The following is a 16,209-nucleotide window of genomic DNA, read 5'->3' as shown; positions in this document are numbered from 1 at the left end:
GCTGATAGCTCTTCTTTGTGGAGAAATGGGCTGTTTTTAATGCTCTGTTCATAGCAGTGGAAGTTTTCTTGTTGATTCTATGAAAACGCTATTAAAACATTGCTAGGCATTGAGCAGGGTTGAAACAAATGCAAAGCAGAGCGGTACCATAGATTTAGAAACAAACAGTGTCTTCAGCATGACAAAAACAAGCAGAACAATCTAAAATCCCCCGGTGTTGTATAGCTCTTGAACTAATGTGCTACAAAGTCATGTATTCCTGTGTTGTTCTTCCAATAGGCTTGATGTTAAATAAAGGTGTTGCCTCCGGTTAAACTTCCTGTCAGTTCAGAAATTTCTTAAAAAGAGACTCCCAGAATGACTTCTGGAAATGGAATTAATCTCATTCCACTGTTTAAAAAAAAACAAAAAAAAAAAACGAATCACGTGTCAAATGAATGGAGCTTTGAAGACTGAGCTGTTTTAGCTGATGGCTGCAGAGTGATGTCTATCCAGCAGAAAAGACACTTAATAACAGGCTCAGTTACAGGCTTTTAATCCTGCGCTCTATATGAAGATTACGTATTCTGTAACCCTCAATCGCATAAATAATTCTTTAGTTGCGTTATTAGCCTACGCACTGAATTTTAACTGAAGCCCACGTCTGTCTAGAAGAGACATCTATTTGGAGTTACTTGGTTTGAGGCTCTCTCTGGCCACGGTCTCTGCCTGCGGTGAGATTCCTGTAAATCTGTTGAACATTTTAGGCCAGGTCAGGTTACAAAGGGACTGTGATGTTACAGCGATGAGGTGAAATGTCCAACACCATATTTTAGGATTATCTTTAAATGTGACCATCTGTCTAAACCTCTGGATTAAAGACAGGACCACAGTTACTTGGAAAAAGACAGAGGGGAGGGCCGGGAGACGGAAGGAGGAGTGACGGCTGACAGATTAACTATGAGGACTTCTTTAAATCTGCATCTGGCCCCGTAGGCTCTGGTCACAAGGCGAGATGGGAGGAATGGGAGGAATGCTGGGTACAGTGGCTGATGAGGTGGGAGTTTGCAAAGAAAAAGGAGAACTGAGAGGGAGCAGAGGACATGTTAGGACACAGGATTCCCTCCATGAATAGTAGAAAAAAATCCTCTGGCACCAGTCTGTTTTTTTTGTCATTGTTATAATACATAAAATGACTATGATGCCTGTTACTTCAGTAATGAGAGAATTCTTTGTTCTCCCAGGGCCACGAGTTGGTACTAGAAGCAATGAGGAAAGCATTCAGGAGCGAAAATTTGTAGAGTAATCTTAAAACGAGGTGCGACAAGTTTGACGGTGTCTTGTTTCTTTACACTGTTTGAAACACTCCAGGCGTTTTGTTCCGTGAGCACACGGGGTCATGACATATGCTGGTTAAAATGATATTCGCGTCAACTGTCTCATTCCCTTGGACATGTTATAGTCAATCATTAACTTTAAATGGAGCGGTGCCAAGTCTTTTAAAGAAACGCTTCACCTTTTTCCACCAGGCATAACTGCATGTTCACACCAAGATAAATAATACGGTTTGCCTTCAGGATGAAAGTTCAAATGAGGGGATGCAGTTAAAAATGTATATATTTGCAGATTGTAGGGACTCTTTAAGGTTAGTGATGCAAAGAACTTTCCTTTAAGCGGTAACACAAAAGGGATGCAATGTGTAAATTGATTATCAATAATGCATAATTATGCAGCAATTAAGTAAGCAAAGCATACCGAGGAAAAATACAGGCATTTTCCTTGCAGATCCATATTTATCTTCTGGACAGTACATCTCCAGGAACATAATATCTCCAGAGCGCTGGGTCACATGGTCCCACAGCCCAGTCTCGCTGGACCTCTTGTTGCTAGAGAGACTGATGAAGCTCAGCGAAGAGCAAGGGGTGATGTTGAGGTGAGGTTGTGGTATCGAAAAGAGTTGCTGAGTTGTCCTGAGAAATCGATATCAGCGCTACTAGTCTGTACGTTTGCTACATGTGACGTTGTCTGGCGGCGTATATTATTGTCTTACACCAATAATTCTAACTGTGAGCCACTGTGCCAACTCTCCAACTGCCCTCGTGTGGACTGGCTTGCATGCCGATTGTTGACGTGTGTTTATGTGTTCATGTCCCTGTGCGTTTGAGTTGTGCTGGGAGCAGGGAAGGGATAAATTTAGCGCTTTAGCCCCAGACTGGAGGCAGTGGCCCTTTATCCTGCACTGTCCTACTTAACAGAGTGCTGCTCTCTGCTTCTGCCTGCCACAGCGCACCAGGGCTCACATATTCACCTCCCAACGTCGGGGCCAAAACAATAGAGGAAGAATGTGCTCCGCCACATAACACAACACAGTAATGCAGAAAAGCACAGACAGCCGCATTAGTTTACGCCGGCATTAGTGTCATTGTATATGTTTTGCATTCATTCATTATCAATCACTCTGTGGAACATAAGCTGCAGCACACTGGCCTCATTTCATAACAGCTTGATTTGTTAATGATGCTTTCACTCAGACGAGAAGTAAACGCACAGCAGACAACACATATTTAAAGTGGAGTAGAGCTCTAATGTTCTTGTTGCAGCGCAGTTGGAGAGTGCTTTGTAGACCTTGTGAATTCTGCCTTAAATACAGAGTGCATACCAAGCAGATGAGAAGGCATGATATCCCCTTTGTCCTGATCAAATTGACACATCAAAGATTTAATGTTGCTCTGTATTTTGGTAACGCAGCCAATTAGAAGCAAGTCAACCCGTTAGCTGACCAATAGAGCACAAGCATCCCGCTTCACCTTGGAAACACACGATCCCAGGGCGCATTTCCCTGCTGCCATGACAACCAAGAGGAGCTCTCCCTTGCTCGACCCCTCACTCCCACGAATCCCCCCCCCCCCTCCTCCTCTCTCTTTCTCTGTGTTTCCTGAAGTCTACCTAGCAGCTAAAGGTTCCCAGGAACAACCAGGCTGCACAACTTGGAGCTGCCTGTCCTCCAGACAAAGAGAACTACTGTCAGCTGTACCAACACATACTGCTGCCTTTGCAGATCACGTTGAAAACAAAAGGCTGTGACCAATCAATGTGCACAGATTTATCAACAGAAAGATGTCCATAACAGCGCAAGTGTTTTTAACATTTTATTTTAATATTCATATTTTATTTTAATATTTGCGTGTCTTATTTAATCACTTAAATAACGGCTCCTCAGAAAAGACACAGGTAATCCTCCATAATAGCTTGATATGAAAAGGAGACAATATGAGCAATTGATGGCACCAGAAGAGGTTATCATTATTAAAGAGTCAGAAAATTCAGTTTTCTGCCTACTGCTTACCACACACATCGGGCTAAAATGAGAGAGCAGGCAGGGGGAGAGATGATGTAAGCATTTCAACAGAGGCAGAGGTCTGAGGTTATGAACATTGAGCTAGCAACAGCCTCCACCAACTGGAGACTATAGATGTTGCACAGAAGTCATCCCAGGATCACAGACATAATCCAGTGTTTCCCATATATGCAGATGTGTTTATCGTTTAGTATATACTATTTTTAGCTTTTAAAAAGTCTGTATACATGTATAAATGTATTTGTGTGGGAAAATATGTTGAATGTGCCACATGTAGAGCTGTAACATCTAAAGAAAATGAATGAGGAATTACTTAATAATTCATTAATGGTAGCACAATTAATGTGACCATTTATTTTGATCGATTTATTGTCAATTATGTTTTGTTGCAATATCCTAGATCTACATCTTTGTCAAAAGACTGAATGAAATAGGATAATTCTTTGCAGCGTTTCCAAATCACATAAAAGCCAAGAGTGGTAATAAATAAAGAGGGTAAAGACTGCACTAATTGTCAACCCTTCAGACCAGTATCAAAGCCTCTGGTAATGAAACAGAGGCGATATATGTTAATTCAAAGGATCCCACTAAGTGTAGTGGTTTGTAAGGTCTACAGAAGTTATTAAATACTTAAGCATTCAAACATCCCCCCCATTTTTAATAAATCAGCATAGGTATAATCATGTGGTGTAGCTTTCAGAAGCTTTTTGGAAGCTAATCTTGATCAACAAGCATTGGATTTATGGAAACCCTTACGCAGACAATGTACACATCATCTTAAGAATATGGTAAGATCCTAAACTGGCTTATCTGCAGCACTGATTCAATGCTGACATTCTTACAACAATTGAAAAATGACTGATTTAAGATATTTACAGCCAACAATTTTTCCTGACAACACACACAGAGTGGGGAAAACTCATAAAAACCTGCCAAATAGAAAACTTGATAATCCAAATGGCAAATGGAGATGAGAAAACAATTAATAAATAACAGCCTGTGTTGTAAGAGGCTAAGCTGAGTGTATTGTGGAGAGAGACAGCACTGCTGGGACTAATATCCAAAGGCCAGGATGAGAGGGCCATGAAATACCTTTTAAATATATTACTTACAGCAGCCTTGAATCTGCGACCAATAAATGGCTAATTTCAGACTCAGCAACATACTATGCAAGGATCCAAAAAGTTAATAAACTAATTAATCAACCAATCAATCATTAAAAGGTATGGCACCATTAGCACACAGAGCCTTTTACAAACTCATTAAGGCACCAAAAACCCTTCTTTGCTTAAAAGGACAAGCCTCGTTGTGGCTTAAACCAAAAGTACTCTGCAATCGATTCTAACTCCTTTCCACAGTAAATAAAGCACCTGTATTCTTTTTCTTTGCTCTTATATGCAGGAGTGGCCAATTACTGTATTAATTTGATTTTTTTTCGAAACCAGTTTTATAGATTAGATGATTAATTGATTAAATATGAAAATATTAATAATAATTTAGAATTCATTTTGAGTTTTTCACAGCCAATAAACTCTAACCTTCGAAATATTACAATATCTGTGCATCAGAGACCCAATAATGACAGTTAACATCAGTGATCCTGTTGATACGATTTATCCTTAGTTCTCAGTAAACTGTGATATTCCCCAGTTCATGTTTTTATTACTACAACCATACAGACTATGTTCCAAAACCTTTTATGAGAATTGTATGGTCACACTGGAAAGAAGATATGGTCATACAGACAGTTTGCTTCTCACAAATCCACTTGTGATTAAGATGTAGAGACAATACTAAATAGTGCCCGACCTATTAACTCGATGAAAGGTGAATAAGGTGCTTAGAGGAGCCAGATGAGCTGAGGTGTTAGCAAACCTTGTTAACTAATCAGTCTAGTGTGTGTTGCTGTATTTAGGGAAGAAAGGAAGGAAGGAAGTAAGAAAGGAAGGAAGGAAAATTATCCAGGGATGATGGGAATGAAACAATGCAAAAGTCACTGGACAATAAGAGAGGGAATTCCCTCCAAGGTTTCCATTCTACTCCCCGTGGAATCATCTAGTCACTGAGAATGAGGTAAGTTGTCAACATGGATATAAAGGCCATCATGATGCCACCCAAGAGGATGTTGTGACCCTAGGGGTGAACACTCTCTGTTGACACTGCATCCTTTCTACAGTTTGCTATGGCAGTAATGATAGGACAAACCTGAGCAGTGATAAAACACAAAGAAGGTAGAGGAGCTCCGGATCACAAACAAGCAAGAGTACCCAACATTACTTTCTCCTGCAGAGATGAGAACCAACATCACACTAGCCATTTAATAGATTACAAACAAAACAGCCCTACATAGGGCTGCAACTAACTAATCGACTAATCGGATTATGAATGACACAAATTGTCAATTGCTCTTATTTAGCCAACAGCTTTTAAATTTAGCTTGAGGTTGTTAGAGACATGTGATGACTGAAAATAAAGGCAATCACGATCGATACTTCATGCAAAAAATAGTCTTTTAATAAACAAGGCTGCATATAAGTGTACTGTTGACACAAAAGCAAAGACAAATCTAGTTTTTGTCCATTTTAAACCAAGGACAGGCAAAGTGATACTAGCAAAAAAAAAATATGTAAGTTTCCCTTTTTCCTGTGAACCAAGAACAGGCAAAGTGCTGATACTAAAAATATATTAAATTTCAAGTATCCATTTTTCCTGTTAACAAAAAGGACAGGGAAAGTAGCAGCAATAAAAACATCTTTGGACTAAATAATTGTAATTAAAAAAGACGTTTGTAAGGAACTAGGATAACGTTACGCTCTTCTTTTTAATGGATTCTAGAATCCTGTGCACAGGTATAAAAGCTGCAACCTAGCTAACAGGCTATCTTACCGAGGCGAGTCTGCATCGTTTACGTTAACGATGTCAAACCTCCTCCTCCTCACATGCGCATGTCCGCCAAGCGGACCAGCTTAAAGCGGGTCCGGCCCGCTCGTCCGGCCCGGCTGTACACTGGTCCGACGAGCGGACCAGTGTACAGCAGGTCCACCTTGCAGGTAGTTATTTTCGGGCCATGTTGAGGGTGAAGTTCTCCTGAACTACTGACTTCCTGTTGCGCGATGCTGTTGCAGCGGACGCCGCCATTGGTCCATGTTTTGTCACTACTGCACATGCGCGGCTTTCAGAGATAGGAAGGAAGCGAGATGGCTCACTCCTCAGCTGTTTCCATCAGCACCTCCGGTAAAACAACGTTTAGTTCATCTGCACGGCAAGAACAACACGCGCTATGACGTAACCAACGACTCGACGAGTATATCCGTCGGCGACTATTTTTGTCATCGAATTTAGTCGACGATCAGCCCTACATCAGTAATAAAGAACCAAAAATGTTTCACTGTCAGATCATCTGGTCTGGGAGCAGTAACATAAAAAACACAAAACGATTCCAAGTAAATTTCTGTCAAAGGTTTGTTGTGCTTTGTTTGTCTAAATCCCAGCGTGGCTGGGGCACAGCAGAACACAGTGAAGGGAGAGGAAAAACATCCCTGACGACAACAGAGATTCAGGGTGGTTGCACCACTATTTATAACCTGCCCAGTCTGCTCCGTGACAGCAGAGGGGGACTGAGGGAAAGTGAGAGAGAGAGAGAGAGAGAGAGAGAGAGAGAGAGAGAGAGAGAGAGAGAGAGAGAGAGAGAGAGAGAGAGAGAGAGAGAGAGAGAGAGAGAGAGAGAGAGAGAGAGAGAGAGAGAGAGAGAAGAGGAAGAGGAGAGAGAGAAGCTGACACACAGACAGCGGGTGGCCTGTGAATTTCAGACTCAAAGAAAGGACCATTGTTTTTCCTTGACTGGGGCCCTCTGTGATTAGCGTACCTGGTAAAGCAATAGTGCTACAAACAAGACATGAATATAGATAGCTTAAAAGAGAAATGAGTTCTTCCATATTATTGTGTCTATTGTCTACTAGTCTGCCTGTTAAGTGAAACTCTATAAAACACGTCCTGAGAGATGTGAGTCACTGTCGACAGATACAAGGCCCTGAATGGGTTCTGTATTAAAGGAGGCAACTCTGACCTGCCACTCCACACAGTGGAAACACAAACACAACTAGCTTGCAAACAAACACAACACGGCCCGATGGTCATCTGACTGGGAAATCCGGCAACAATGCTGCAAAACAAGGCAAAAGACATCACAGAGTGGGAAGTTTGATAGCTGCTAACTGAACATAATAACAGACTACTGGATTATTTTGAGCTTTCTGAAGTTTTAGAGTCTGTCTCATCTGAAACGTTAACACATTTGTCACATACACAAGCATCAAATATGTCACACCTCACATTATAAATGTAATCTTAAAACAACACCACATTTAAGAGGTAGGAAGAGTCAGGGAGAACGTTGGGGATCCAAGGCAACAACTGCTATGGTCATTTTCTCCTCCTCTCTACACACGTCTACATCGCTTATCAATGAACCCAGACACCGACGGCCAGAAATCCAGCTCAGCAGATAGCAAAGAGGAGGTGGTGGATGTCTCAGTCATACACAAATACACTCAGAGCAAGAGGAGAGATAGGAGACAGACAGTGTCGGCACTTGATGGCAACAGCACCTCTATCAGTCTTCTTTACAACTCTCATATCACAGCTGTTATGTAGTCTACAATGCAGGAATGTCCCGAGCTGATCCACAGGACATTTCTTGATACATCAATCATTCTGGGGCTGGCATGGTTATGAAGTCAGAGTCTTTTCCTAGTTGTCCCTTTGCTGCCTCTCAGGACTGACCAGTTTGTCCCAGGAAATAATTAGAGCAATTTTATATCTGTATTCAGTCTACAGTCACACCCATCTCAGCAAATCTATACATTGTGCTGCAGTAAAAGATTCAAAATTGTACCAATTGATCACATTAAGGATACTTAATGCTACTAGCTGTTTCCTTAATGGTTAACTTAAATTACTGTTGTTGTCTGTTATCCTGCAAACAAAGAGATATGCATTTAAATTGCCATCCATTTTGATGTGGTCATGTATATAGGGATCTATGAGCCTTTTATTATACTTTCTGCTTACTTTCAATGGATTTTAAGATTTGGTGAAATGCCACTATTTGACATCTACTGCTCTCAAGTAAGCTTGCTTAAAATAAAGGAACAAATAAATAGTTTTAAAAAATTAAAAAATTGGCAACAAAAAAGGGCGGGAGATCTCTGCTACAATAGATGTTATTTAATATCTACCTCTGTCTAAAACAGACGTATGAATGTCAACTATTGTCAAGTATTTCCCAGACAGAATTAGAAACCTATGGAAGTGTTGGTTAAATAGCCTACAAACTTAATTGCACATAAAACTGTAAGCATGTGTCTGTGGGAGCAGTGATCAGCACACTGATCAGCAAGCAGCAACAACAAAAAACTAAAAGGCAAGAGTAAGGAGGGAAAAAAATCCCCTTTTCCACAGTGCAGGTACATGCACAGAGCACCGCCATAAAAGAGAAACATTCTGAACAAGAAGTTGACATAAAAAATGAGCGTCAACGTACCTCTTGTTGATGGGCTTCTCATCCTTCTCATAGGGTTTGACGAACCACTTGCCGATGCGAACGAAGCTGCGATTCATGAGGCAGCGCTCCAGCAGGTTGTGGATGGCCTTGAACAGCAGCGTGCGACACTCGTAAGAAAGGCCGTTCTCCCACAGCCCATCATCCTCGGCTGGAAAAAGAGAGGAGAGAGAGAGAGAGAGAAATCTGAGTTGTGTGGAAAGCTGTGTGCGTTTTCTTACCATATTATTTTCAAACCAGGGCAGAACTCTCCAGGGCAGGCAGTGTCAATCGTGACAGAACAAAAACTCTATTTACAATTAGAGCGAGACATGTGCATGTTACTGCTGCGGCTGGTAAAGGAAAACCACACTAACAGCCATGCACTTGATCAGATGGTACAGTCACTAATAGGGATATTCAAGTGCAGGAACAAATACTGTCAAAACCAATATATTGTATCAACAAAATATAAAGCTTTGATTTTGAAATTACTAAGTTTTATTCAACACCATTTAACCCAAGTTGAAAAAGTGACTCATATAAGATTTTGCAATTCAAGCTGAGAAAAGTATAACTGTGTGGATGACAAGTCGAAGTACAGTTGAGCAGTGATACATTTAACTGAATATAGACGCGATACAATGAAAGAATGAATGACCTTGCAGACCCTGTCTGACAAACTCTCTCATAAACATGTTAACAGCTGTGAGCAACTATATCAACTAATCAAACATACTGGAAACTCAGAAAAGGATCTTGCGCATAATCACTGAAAGAAAATAACAACAAGGTTGCGCTCTGACAATCCACCGAGCATGACAAGCGATTTTCACACCCTGATGGAGAAAACTCACATTTCCTGGAATGCAAATCAGAAAGTCATATCTAAAGTGACATCTGAGAATCATATTGCAGAAAGATGGCAAAAAACATGTAAATGCAAACAAGATTGCACTTGCTGTTACCGAGAGGTGAAAAAGAAACCAGCTGCTGCCTGCTTTTAAGCTATGGCGGTTTTAGGTGCTTTTGGCAACTGCACATGTTGAGTTTTAATACCGGTGTTTAAGAAAGCTATGGCTCACAAACTCCCAGCCCCGGTTTTGTTTTTTCGGTGCAGTGGGGAAAACCAAGATTTTAATCACGAGTCGTTTTGTTGTAAAAAGAAAAAGGCAAATCACTACAAAACATGGTATAAAAAAAAAACTATGCATATGTAGAAATTGTGTAAATAATATTCTATTCATATTTTATATTTTTACGGAGCATAGTCTGATAATGAATTATGCCAATACATCAACTCTATCATTATGTCCAACATTATTCTGTCAGTTTAAAACCCCAACCTGAAATCTATGATATACTGCAAGTTACAACTCCATCTTGTTTACACCCAAGGCATATGTCATCAAGCAGTTGGTAACTGCCGTATGTCTATGTTGTAAAATGATATGAACACTTTATAAAGCAATTAATACATATACATAATGCAACAAAGAAAAACACTCCTCGTGTCTTGATTCGGTTATTGGTTATTCAGGTCACTATTTATGTTACCAGAAAATGCTGCTTAGTCCGATTATTGGCTCAATTGGGTTAATATCCTAATACAAGTGTCCATGTAAATGTAAATGTATGTAGAGACTTCCAGAAACAAAGATGAGGCTACCCAATTTTGGTTGACTCCACTTCTGTAAAATGTGCTACTAAATTCCCATTGATTCTTCAATTCACTGGGAAACCACTATGCTATGAAATAAGCAGTGACATGGGAAGGCTTTCTCTCTTTTGAATTACATAAAAACCGGGCTATCCAAACAGACACACTGCCAAAACTATCAACTAAAATGTAAACTATTAAACTGTGATCAAACCCTGTTAGACAGCTCTACAACTACTTAGTTCATGACCTACTGAATCAACACAACTGACATATCACACTGTAGCAAGCTGTTCAAGGTGAGACTTTGTATTGTTACACCCATATCAGAGTTGCTCCCTGAATCCCATTCTGCGCTGGCCTGAATGCTGGTTTAATCTCATTAACAGCCACTGCTCACATCTCACAGGACTTAAGCTCCTTTCAGTCAAGTCACCAGCAAACATCTCCCCAAGTGTGCTGCCTCTGCCTGAAAACAGACCAAATAAATACCGGTTGTGATGCACCCTTCTTGTCAGCTTGACATGCGCCAGCTCAGCACAATCCAGCCCAGAGGCAAGTTAATCACATTTTATTGAATTATTAAGTGAACCCATGGCTTGCTCTTGGAATGGAAAGGTAGGTAAAGATATTTTAAATTTAGATGATTCTCAGGCTATCAAAAAAGGAAATTACATCGATTTCCTTCCGTGAACAAGAGAGACACCAATGGCCCTGTGCCAGCCTGCTGGGTTTAAAAGGTTATTGAAGGTGATGCTGAGGGCTATAATGTTTTGTTTTGAGTTCAGGCAAACAGCCAACTATGTGTTGCAAGGGTGAAATTATAAACATCTGCTGGAAAAATAAAAAAGTGTCAACTTCAATTTCAAAAAGGAATAAAAATATCCTTACCACATCAAATCCACTTTCAAATGCCACAGCTCTAATAGACACTCAAGAGTTCAGCGTGCCTTAAAAACATTACATCAACTAAAGAAAAACAACCTCAGGCTAGCTGCCAAGTAAAGTGGGGTTAGGTGCTCGATGATTTGAGAGTAACCGGCTAATACGTCAGGTGCACGCACATCTTGAGGGATTAGATCAGGAACACTCAAAAACAGGGCCAAAGCAGGAAAAGGGAAGAAAAACAGCAATTTCCCATTAAAAATTAGCAGCAACTACAGAATAAACTCAACCTATTAGAAAAAAAACATTTAACATTTTAGAAAACACAGGGAGTAGCCATGGGATCAAGTTTTCCATCACAGAGAGTGAGGAACTTTTGATCAGTGCACACCGTCTGAACAATGGCGAGTCAATGGTGCAAACACCCAGGGAGCGAGGGCTCAGACCCAGGGACCATCACAGTGCGCACAGTCGGGCGGAGCTCGTACAAGGCAGACAGGGAGCCATGCACAGCGCATTAGGGTCTATACAAAAAAATGTTGTACAGTTTTACAGTTTCTACAAGCTTGGTCAGTAATTGACTGCTCCTCTTTTTGTCGCTGTCATTCGTATTTTCTTCAAGTATATTGAAAGGTATCATCCAGAAGCTACACAATTCATACAGAAGCTACACAATTCCTTTAAGGTTATTAAAATAAGTGGTTTCCACTGTTCTGGCAGATTTGCAATGATCTATTCAGGAAAAACCCTGGTCAGACATTTCTTGTAGTAAATTTAGAGTAAAGAACAAAAAAAGGGACAGATGTGTACTGGTAGCGAATTCCAGGCAGTGGGACCAGTTCAAACGTGAACGGTACCCAACCCTAGCAACTGGGGTGCACAGACAAAAACTCTTTGGTGCAACAGATTCCAATTGACAGATGCACAGACTAAAGAATGAAAGACAAGTTCTCTCAAGGAAGAGATCGATGAACCTACAGCTGAAACTACGACGCATGACTGTGTGTGGACGGTAACAACTTTATGGATGACAGCACGAGCATGCACACAGCTATACAATGCAGCTATGCAAAACACCAAGTTAGAGATCTCTGATGTTGTTATGAGAAATGTGAAACTCTTTTGGCTCATTATGAATATGAAAATTAGAATATGGGCGGACTGCCACAGTAAAGATAATTTATGGAAAACACTGGTATACCGTAGCTGATAACATGTGAAAGAGAGTAGGAGGCAAACAACAAAGTTCAAAGCCATCATAAGATAGACTTCAAAGCACCGCGAATTTGGCTGTTAAACATCGAGTCCTACTTCAGCCATCTGCTGATGATGGGGAGATTGGCAGAAACCTCCCTCCACCTACTTTTACATCAAATACCACAGCAATCGCATCTGTTCCCCACTGCAAAGCCCACAACCGCCCTCCTACTCTCTGTTGCCTGTTCGTCTTCAGTCTCTCCCTCTAGCGACAGGCAACTCTTAAACATGCGTCTGTTTTAAATCAAGTGTTCCGAACGACCTCATGTTCATCATGCCATGACTGCTGCAACACAGCCACACAAACACAGCAGTTCAATTTGAAAATCTAGCGTGCCGCCTGATGTAAACAGTTTGACACTGACTAGAAATAGTACGGCAACATTCTACAAACAAATTTTCACAACGACTCAAACAGGGTTCTGGACCAAATGAGACTTGGGTTTTTGACTTTTAGTGCAGATATCTCTTTGATGCTAGAATATGGTGTTAACCTGCTGCAGGGGCAGGATAACAACACCAGACTACTTATTAAAAAAAAAAAAAACATTGTCTTTCTACGTACTTAAGAAATGGATGAGACCCATCTAACCTCACTCCTTATCAAAAAACAAAGCCAGCATCTTAGAAGGTTCCTTTTGTTGTGAGAGATGTTAAAGTTCAAGATATTCTGCATATACAGTCTACTGCAAAGAAGTGGGTGCTAATTCAAGATGCATCACACATTGGTCAGGGGTCATGGTCAAGTTGCAGTACGTGAATAATACTAAACAGCCCTTTTCAACAAAGCAAACAGAATCCTGAAGTTTTTCCAGCTCCTTAAATTGAGAACATGGAGAGAAAAGAGAGATAGTCAGAAAACAACCAAAGCGAGACCCCTTTATAGAGGAGGATTTCAGTCTGGTGAACACGAACTCTGGGGGGATATGTTGAGGTGAGAATGGGATCTATTCTTGACCCAACTCAAGCAGCAGGTGTACTCTACAAGATAGAGCTTTCAGGCTCCTCTAGCCGGATGTGCTTTACTTTCTGGGAGGCAGCAGAGCACGCAGACTGCCGCAGCGGTCATGTTAGAAGTGGCAGCTTCAAGTTTATTTACATAACATTGTCTCTTTTACAGAAACGTACACTTATCCAAAATACAGGACCTTCCTTCTTTCGGGGCTCCACAGCGCGACCAAACATCTGTCAAGTGTGACTAAAGGTTTTCCTTGGTCGCACATACGATTTAGCTGGTCAGTGTCTGTATTTTAGGGAGTCGTAAAGCTTCCTCATCTCATCCCCTCTGCAGAGTTACACTTATATACAGACAAGGCTTGGGCTGGCCCGGGCCCCCAGTCACTCACTCGCTGACGCATGGACTGTAAAGCAGAGATCAGAGAGGAGAGGTGGTAAAAGCCGGAACAGTGGCGACAAAAAGTGTGAACACACAGTGTCCACTAAGGACCAACGCTGTGAAACGATTGTGAAACTGCTTCAGAATCAGACCAGAAGCAGGGGTTGGTCTGATTGTCCTCCCTCCACACTCCTGCTGACCTGCGCTCACTTTACACTTTAAAAAACTCTAATCTGGCATTATTAGGACCTGAACCATGTTTTTAGCCTAAATGTCCAATGCTATCCTCCTCCAGGACTCTGTTCACGCTCTGTTCAGGCAGAGCTTATGTGGTATGCGCCTGAACTTAAACGCGGCTCCTGGCTAGGGCGAATTATTTTACCTCCGGCGAAATGTAGACTTTTAATGTTTAACTGTGCATATAACAAGGCAACCGCCTGTTTCAATTTGAACTTGGTGGACTTACTGTGATCATGCATAGTACTGTTTAACGTGTAGTAAAACACATGTACCAAAGGTTTTTTTTCTAGTCAATATTTGAGCACAAGTGTTCATAAAGTATGTGTTCGGATGGTGGGCTACGGTGTGCTGCGGTCAGTGCATGGGCAGAAAGTTAAGAGGCCTCATTTAGACAAAGATTTATGAGCTCAACTGATGGTAGGGACACTTCCATATCATTGTCTCTGTGTGTAAGGCCCAGATGAGCTGACCTTTAAACAAGCTCTTAAGTGGGTGCACAGCAGTTCTGTTAAGAACACTCACATCTACCTCACACTTTTAGACATGAATGCTCGCATAAGTGCACAAACGGTATAACATCAAGAGGAAATAGCATCAGTCACTAATCCCCAAAACCAAAAATCACAAAATGGTATGGGGGCGATTCAACGTCTACATAAAACTTGGGAAAAGCACCACCCACCCACCCCTCTGTGTGCAAGCAATTAGAGCAGCAGTCGGTCATTAAACAGCAGGATTAATGCTTTGTGATCGACTGTGCTCAAGGGGATTGTACCAAGCCTGGCCAGAAGGTTTTCTCCTCTCTCACACTTCTCTCCCTTTATCTGCAAGGAAGGAGGGAGAGAACCAGCAGTGCTCTGTAAAGTCTCCATTACTAATTAATGAATATTTCTTGAGTAGAGAGGAAAAGCGAGATAGATGGAGAAGAGAGGGAGACTGCACCCATGGGCCAGAGCTGCATGCATGGCCGAGTTCCTACACTGTGCCAGCCATAGGAGATCCATCAGGGAGAGCGCGAGAGAGAGATGGAGCAGGGGGAAAGGGGAAAGTGGAGGGTGGTTCACAGGCAGGAGATTAGCCCTGGAAAATTGATCCCAAAGTACAAAGCCATTGGCCTCTCTGCTTTTCTCCCCTTGGAGCTGGTCTGGGTTTATCTCTTCATCATTCTCTGTGTTGCACACTGAAGTTTAGAAGTATTTTGAAGGAAAAGGGCTTAACAAAGTGTGTCACAAACTAATTATCTTTGATGCACGTCCACAGCCTTGTGAATCCAGTGCAGACTCCCAACAAAATGTCACTAACTTTTTTTTTTTGTGGCGATCAAACAGTATTAAAGTGAGAACATACCAAGAGATCGATTAAGAGAAAGCACAGTTTCCATTTAGCCATTGCATGGCTTACAGTCAATAACATTTAGAAATTCTAAAGAGTGAGTGGGATTTCTTTTTTCTGAATCCTTGCCTGGGAGATTTACTGGGCTACAGTACCTTACTATAGACTTACATCATTGTGCGGCTAAATATATAAATAAAAACTGAATAGAAACTCTCCATCGAAATCTAATAATAGGTCTGGGTCCTTATAGAATGGAGTCTGGGTCCGGTCTGCAGTCCGTCTATTGCTGACTTGTGCTATCGCCGACTTCAGGTGAATCCATGCTTTAAATAGGCGTAATTAAAACTTGCAATGAAAAATTGTCTATGGGTCCCAAAATGGCAATACACTGGTTTTTCCTATGCACTTTTTTCATCATCTAGCTATCGAAAACATCTTACTTTTCTGGTCGGTGGATATTTGTTGTTACCAAACGAATTAGAGTATGTTTTCTGCAGGTGCTTCAAACAGGGCTGCTCTCACAGACATATGGGCAGTTCATTTTGAAGGAGAGAATTTCTTTCCCCCCCCCACAAATGACAAGAAAAAAGGCGGCCATGTAAGAGGGTTCAACTTTCAGC

General features: G+C 41.3%; 1 protein-coding gene across 1 annotated transcript in view; it reads right to left on the bottom strand.

Moving 5' to 3' along the window:
* The window catches only part of med13a (mediator complex subunit 13a), a 77,167-nt gene that overhangs the window by 46,505 nt on the left and 14,453 nt on the right, over window positions 1-16,209 (bottom strand). The window contains exon 3 of the mRNA XM_062406001.1: window positions 8,880-9,048. Coding sequence (XP_062261985.1) covers window positions 8,880-9,048 — 169 coding nt within the window. The remainder of the gene's footprint in view (window positions 1-8,879; window positions 9,049-16,209) is intronic.

The sequence above is a fragment of the Platichthys flesus genome, chromosome 15 (genome assembly GCF_949316205.1).
Source record: "Platichthys flesus chromosome 15, fPlaFle2.1, whole genome shotgun sequence".
NCBI lineage: Eukaryota > Metazoa > Chordata > Actinopteri > Pleuronectiformes > Pleuronectidae > Platichthys > Platichthys flesus.
Note: the sequence above shows the minus strand (reverse complement) of the source record. Positions and strands in the feature narration are given on the sequence as shown.